The sequence below is a fragment of the Emiliania huxleyi genome (genome assembly GCF_000372725.1).
Source record: "Emiliania huxleyi CCMP1516 unplaced genomic scaffold EMIHUscaffold_380, whole genome shotgun sequence".
Classification (NCBI taxonomy): Eukaryota; Haptophyta; order Isochrysidales; family Noelaerhabdaceae; genus Emiliania; species Emiliania huxleyi.
Window position 1 is genome coordinate 72,500 of NW_005199119.1, and position 6,153 is coordinate 78,652.

The 6,153-nt window shown below is 64.2% G+C and overlaps 3 protein-coding genes across 3 annotated transcripts in view; all 3 read left to right on the forward strand.

The window, feature by feature from the left end:
• Positions 1-862, forward strand: part of EMIHUDRAFT_444992 (hypothetical protein) — a 4,410-nt gene extending 3,548 nt beyond the window's left edge. The window contains exon 12 of the mRNA XM_005771559.1: positions 99-862. Coding sequence (XP_005771616.1) covers positions 99-683 — 585 coding nt within the window. The 3' untranslated portion in view covers positions 684-862. The remainder of the gene's footprint in view (positions 1-98) is intronic.
• Positions 863-913: 51 nt separating this feature from the next.
• On the forward strand, positions 914-1,312 carry EMIHUDRAFT_369636 (hypothetical protein; the record flags this gene model as incomplete). Its single annotated transcript, XM_005771560.1, has 1 exon — positions 914-1,312. A coding segment is annotated over exon 1 (369 nt), but the record flags the coding sequence as incomplete, so codon positions are not given.
• Positions 1,313-1,348: 36 nt separating this feature from the next.
• On the forward strand, positions 1,349-2,427 carry EMIHUDRAFT_414244 (hypothetical protein). Its single transcript, XM_005771561.1, has 4 exons — positions 1,349-1,433; positions 1,585-1,732; positions 1,813-2,020; positions 2,091-2,427. Exons 1-4 carry the CDS (start codon positions 1,376-1,378, stop codon positions 2,160-2,162), a joined length of 486 nt encoding a protein of 161 aa, XP_005771618.1. The 5' UTR covers positions 1,349-1,375; the 3' UTR covers positions 2,163-2,427.
• The last annotated feature ends 3,726 nt before the right edge of the window (positions 2,428-6,153 follow it).

Consider the following 6,153-nt stretch of genomic DNA (forward strand, 5'->3'; position numbering starts at 1 on the left):
CCCCCCCGGGCCCCCCTTTGGCCAAGCCCTTTTGTCGGGCCGCCCTCTCCCGGCGGTTTTTGGGGACCCCCCCCCCCCCCCCCCTGGCCGCCACGCAGGAGCTCGCCGAGCTCGAGATGGCGGACGAGGCCGACGCGGGCGGCAAGGCCGACGGTGCGGAGGAGGAGGAGGAGGTGGCGCTCGTGCGGGCAGCTGCGCGGCGCGAGGCGACAGCGGAGGAGGCGGAGGCGTTCGAGCGCGAGATGGCGAGCATGATGGCAGACACGCGCAAGGAGCGCCCCCGAGCGAGCGCCGACGCGGCGCCTCGCGTGCCGATGACGCTGCTGCGCCCGGGCGGCGGCGGGGGCGGCGGCGGCGGCGGCGGCGGCGGCGGTGGCGGCGGCGGCGGGGGCGAGGGCCCAGGCGACCTCAAGCTTCGCGTCATGTTCCGGAGTGGCGGCGGCAAGCAGCAAAAGGTGGAGGCGCCGCAGGTGGCGGTGCCAGTGGACGCGCCGCTCGCGAAGGCGGTGATTCGGATGGACGAGGCCGCGGCTGCCGAGCGGCGGAGGCTGAAGCAGCACATCCTCGCCCGGCAAGACGACGCGGGAGGCGACAGCGGTGGGCCGCGCCTGGTCAGGATCCAGCAGAATGCGCCCGACGAGCAGGAGGGCAAGCCGTCCGGCGGCCGGCGCCACAAGAAGTGACGGCGGGACAGACGCGCGCTCGCTGGGCAGGGCAAGGCTGCCTCGGTCGCGCTTTGTGTTGGCTCGCGTCGTCGCGCACGTCGACACAGGCGCCCGAATTAAAGCCGTTTTCTGTGAGCCTGGATTCCCTCCCAGGAGAAGTGAGGGTCGCCGAGAACTGTAAGGTGCCTGAATAAAAGAAAACACGCGGCAGATTCATGCAAACTAGAATCCCCCCCAAAATCGGCCGACAACCTTGTGCCGCCGCGCCGGCGGCCGTCATGTGCAAGGCGAGCGGCCTCGCGTCGGGCGCAAAGCCCGCCGCCGCCAGCACCATCGACCAGAGTGCGGGCCTTGGCAGGGTAGCCGTCATCGTGGGTTCCTTCACGGCCGCAATGTGCTACGCCCTGCAGCCTCTGGACTCGCCGGGCACGATCTACCACGACTCGGCGGTGATGGGTGCCCTGCTCTCCTGGCCGATGGTGTACATCGCGCCGCTGGCTTACGTGTGCGCGGTCATGGCGGGGTGCCGCCTCATGTCGCAGCGCGCATCCATCAAGCCGTTCCTAAAGCAGTATGTCCAGCCTGTCTACAACGTCTTTCAAATTGTCATGTGCTCCTACATGGTGTGGGGGCTCGCGCCCAAGGTGGACGTGCTCGGCCTCAACCCGTTTGCGATGAACACGGAGCGCGACAAGAAGACCGAGTGGTTCATGTTTGTGCACTACTTGAGCAAGTTTGTGGACTGGACCGACACCTTCCTCATGATTGGTGAGAGACGCTCTACCGCTCGCTACAAACTCCCGCGAAACCCACCGCTGTGCTCGACGGGGCTCCAGCTCCACATTCACCTGCACCGCCACGCCAGCATTCACGGAACGTCGCGCGACACGCCGTTGACGCGTCCACGACGTGTTTGCAGGGAGCAAGAGCTTTCGGCAGGTGTCCTTTCTGCAGGTGTTCCACCACGCCACCGTGGGCATGATCTGGGGGGCGCTGCTGCGCAAGGGGTGGGGCGGCGGCACCTGCGTCTGGGGCGCCTTCATCAACAGCGTGACGCACGTGTTGATGTGCGTGGTGTGCCCCAGACGCGAGGCGGCCCGGGAGCAGCTCGGAGGCGGCTGAGGGGAGAGGCGCACCTGCTTCGCAGGTACACGCACTACCTCGTCACCTCGCTCGGTCTCCACAACCCGCTCAAGAGCCAGCTCACGAACTTCCAGCTCGCCCAGTTTGCTAGCTGTGTGCTGCACGCCGCGCTCGTGTTTGCGTCCGAGACGGTGCTTCCCGCGCGGCTCGCCTACATCCAGCTCGTCTACCACCCCACTCTGCTCTTCCTCTTTGGCTTTCAGATGAAATGGGCGCGCCGCCGCCGCCGCCGACCGCGCGCCTGCCGGCCCTTGCGGATCACCCGCGGACCTCTTTCGGCAGGTGCCGTCGTGGATAACCGGACAGACTATCACCGGCCGCGAGTCGGAGGCCCCGGAGAAGAAGGTGGCTTGAGGCCCGGACGCAGACGCAGCTCTCCCACCCCCACCCACCCTGCAAGGGAAGTAGTCTCCAGAGGAGCACGTCATCATTCCGTTGCACACATTGGCGGATGAGCGAGGGCGCGCTGCATGGCATGTGAGGCGGAAAGTGCGCATTTGTGCTGGGGAGGCAGGAGGGGGGGGCTGATTGTTCTGGCACCCTGTGATGTGTGTCTCAGACGAATAGTTCCGGTTTGACTGGATAGGGGCCTGTCATGAGCAAAAGAGCACAAAGAACTCGACAGCCACTCGTTTGAGTGAGTGAGTATTCTGACACGAAAACCACGACGACACACACCAATCGACTCGCATCGGTTGCCTCCATGATGCATGAGAACACGGTGGAGCTATTCTCGCGTCCACACGGCACACCCACTCAAGCCCCGGCCAAGCCGCCTGGTCTGGCAGCCGGTTCGGGTCGACCGTACTTGTTATCAAGACTGATATGACGTACACAGTGACACATCAGACGACATGTGTTCTCCCACCCGCCGGGCACTCAGGGTGTATCCGCAATTTGCGCAGAAACGACTGTTGTAACCCGATCTTGTGGAAGGGCGATCAGGGACACAGGCGAACGCGAGCGGGGAGGGAGCGCATCGCGACAAGGAGGGGGCGGTTCCAGGGCTGCTGCTGCTTGCTGCTGCTTGCTGCTGTGCTGCTGCTTGTCACCCCGACCGACCGAGCTCGATTCGCGCCGAAAGCGGATTCTTGGTCTCGGGATCTCTATCTCTGTGTGTGTCTCGCGCCTCGCGGGGGGGGAGCGGAAAGGAGGAACCTCTTCCCAAGAGCACCACTCTTGGAGCGCCGCCACTACCACCCAGAGCGCTGCAAGCAGCGCCGGGCAATGACGGCTTACCGCCCACCCAGCCCCCCCTCGGCACACCCCGGCAGCCAATGTGTGACGGCTCGAACCCGCTAAGCCATCCCGCAAGCGGGATAGCCCGCCACTCGAACCCGCAAGCGGGCGTACGAACCGCGAGCGGCTCGCACTCGTGACACGCAGGCGTCCGCCAGACGGCGCCGGGGCTAGGCGACCGAAGAGGAACTACGGCAAGAACCGCACACCACCCGCTGACGAGCGCTCGCGGAACTGGTCCGCGGCGCCCGCCAGGGGCGTGCGCGAGACAGGGCTCGAAGCCCTTTTCTGTGAGCAGGGATTCCCTCCCGGCGGGGGTTGTGGCGGAGAGCCGGCATGGGAATCGCCGGCCCCCACCCAGGGGGTGCCCCTGCCAGGCGCCGCAAGCGGCGCCCGACAGGGGCGGGTGCCCCCACCCCGAGGGGTGGGGGCGGGGGCGGGGCCCAAAGTGATTCGGCCTATCGCCTCGGCAAGGTCCTCGGTGCGATTCTCCACAAGCGCGACTCTGTTGGAGCGAGTGACGGGTAATCGTGGCCGTGGCCAAGAAAATCAAAATATTAAGCTCTCTGTTTGGACCACGGCGAAAAACTCGACGGTTTTGGGCGTTTCAGAGCACGCTGAATCAATTGGCTGAGCTAGAACTCTCCCTCTCCCTTTCCTTTCATAATTATTGACTCAAAACTCGATGATTGCGCGTCGGCGCAAATAGGAGCACTCTGACGTGTCGAGGGTTCATCAGTCGGGCGTGGCGGCGGAGCACTCCCGGTTGACGGCATCTCGGCGGGCGGAGGGGGTCCTCCTCACCCCCTGCCCAAGCGGCAAGCGTGGGTGGGTGTTCGCGTAAACCGACTCCGTGGCGTTGGCCCACCCCGCCGCTTCTCCAAAGGCGAGTGTCCCGGCCGGGAAGAAGAGCACCGCGTCCACTGCCGCCCCACTACTGTTCAGGTTCTGATACCTCCTGTATCGTAGTTTTTGTTAGTATCGAGGTCTCGTGAGTTTTGGTGCTGATAAATTCGTGGCGCCCGCGGCGAGCCGAGCCAGGCCACGGCGCTCGGCCTGTTGAGAGAAGACCTTCCCGGACGGCAGTGACAATTTACCCGACATCAATCGTCGACGGCAAGCTCGAGAACTGCGCCTCCAAAGTCGCCCAGATTCGCCTCTCGCGGCGCGCTGAGTTAGTATCGCCGGTGCGCCAGCTGGCTCTGCTCCACAGCAGGGCATGCCTGACTGGCTCCTGCTAGCCGTGCGTCCTGGTGGCATCCATTGCCAGCTCAGGTAGCCTCAGGAGGTCGCCTCGCGCACGACTCGGCGCCGCACAGCACCGCTCCGCGTTACTACCGAGTTAGTATCGTCGACCCACAGAGGCTGCTTCTCTGTAGGTGGAGCCGACAAACGCCGGCTGGGTCGGCCCCGCCGCCCTCATCGCCGCCGTCGGGGCGGCGGCGGCCTCGGCGGACCATCCGGCGCGCCGCGCGCCCGACGGGGAGGTGTTCACCACTCCTGGCTCCTCACCCCGCCACGCCTTCGTGCAGACGCCGTGGCACCCACCTCAGGCGCCGCTCGGACTCGGTCGACGGCCACCCAAGTGCTTGGCTCGTGCCCAGCCGACCGGCAGGCGATGCCCACTCACTGCTAGGCTAATCTCGGGCCTTCAAGCGGCGGTGTGGTGCCGTGAAGGGCACCGGGACCAAAACTACGATAGTTAGTATCGTGCGGGGGCAGTGCATTAATTCTGTCAAAAATCCAAATCTGCTCCGTGGAACTTATTGGGCTAGGATCATACGTCCGGGAGGCCCCCCTTGCGTGCCGTAACGATCGACAGTGCTGGTACCACTCTCTTCACGTTCACAGGTCGTATCAGGACCATAACTCCGATACAGGAGGTAGGCCTAGTAGCCCGGTCGAACACTGCCCAAACAAATAAATTCCCCCTTTGAGCTGAGAGCTTTTGGGATTTCGCTCCGAGCGACGGTCCAACGAGAATCGTCAAAATCAGGCCTGAGGGAGGGTGTAGAGGATGTAGAGTGTAGAGCGCTGTAGAGCTGTAGAGATGTAGAGTGCTGGAGAGCGCTGTAGAGCTGTAGAGCTCTACATCCGCCGCGTGACGAGGCGCCTGCGTTGTAGAGCGATGTAGAGGCGCTCTACAACGTGAAATCTCTACAACAAACTCTACATCATAAGCGGCGAACGAGGCACGGTCGCTCTCCGACATGAGGCGCGTTGCACTTGCCAGTGCTGCCCTGGCCTTCTGTCTGCCCGCCCAATGGGTGGCAGGTGCCTCTGCTGCTATGGCATGCCTCACGGCTGCGACTGGCCGGCGCCTCGGCGCGTCAGCTCGGCTCGGCGTAGCGATAGTGGCCAGCGCAACTCGCCTGGACTCAACGCTCAGCCAGGAGCTCCCGCACGCGCTGGCGCGAGTCATGGCGCATGCAACGCGTCTGAATGCTCGCCTCGCCTCGCGCAAATGCGACCGTCCTCGCAGCCGACAGTCCACCGCCTGCTAAAGAAGCACAGCGACGAATGCGGCACCGGCGACACATGGCAGGCTGGTCATGACGCAGTTATAGGGTGTTGTGTGCCGTCAGAGGGACTCTCTGTGTGTCAGGGATAGTCAGGGCTGTCCATCAGAGCTTCACTAAGCTCGGAGACACCCCATTAGCGCGGCTCGACCTCTTTGAGTCACTGCCTTCCCGGCGGTTTGGCTGTAGAGCCTCTACAACAAACTCTACAACAAAATCGCGCTCTACATCGCTCTACAACGCAGGCGCCTCGTCACGCGGCGGATGTAGAGCTCTACAGCTCTACAGCGCTCCAGAGCGCTCTACATCTCTACAGCTCTACAGCGCTCTACACTCTACATCCTCTACACCCTCCCTCAGAATCAGGCAATCAAGAGACCGGTAGCCACCAGCATGTCGGTGCGTCTTTCTCATGCTCCCGCGCCCCCCGCGCCCGAACTATGCACGGGCCCGGCTCGCCCGCTTGGGGATCCACCCGGCACATCCCCGCCTCCCACCTGCCGGCTTGCCTGCCGTCAGTTCGCGAAGGATCGCCCACAACTGTCAGCAACAGAAATCCACCACTGTTGGGACTGCCTTCAGCCTCG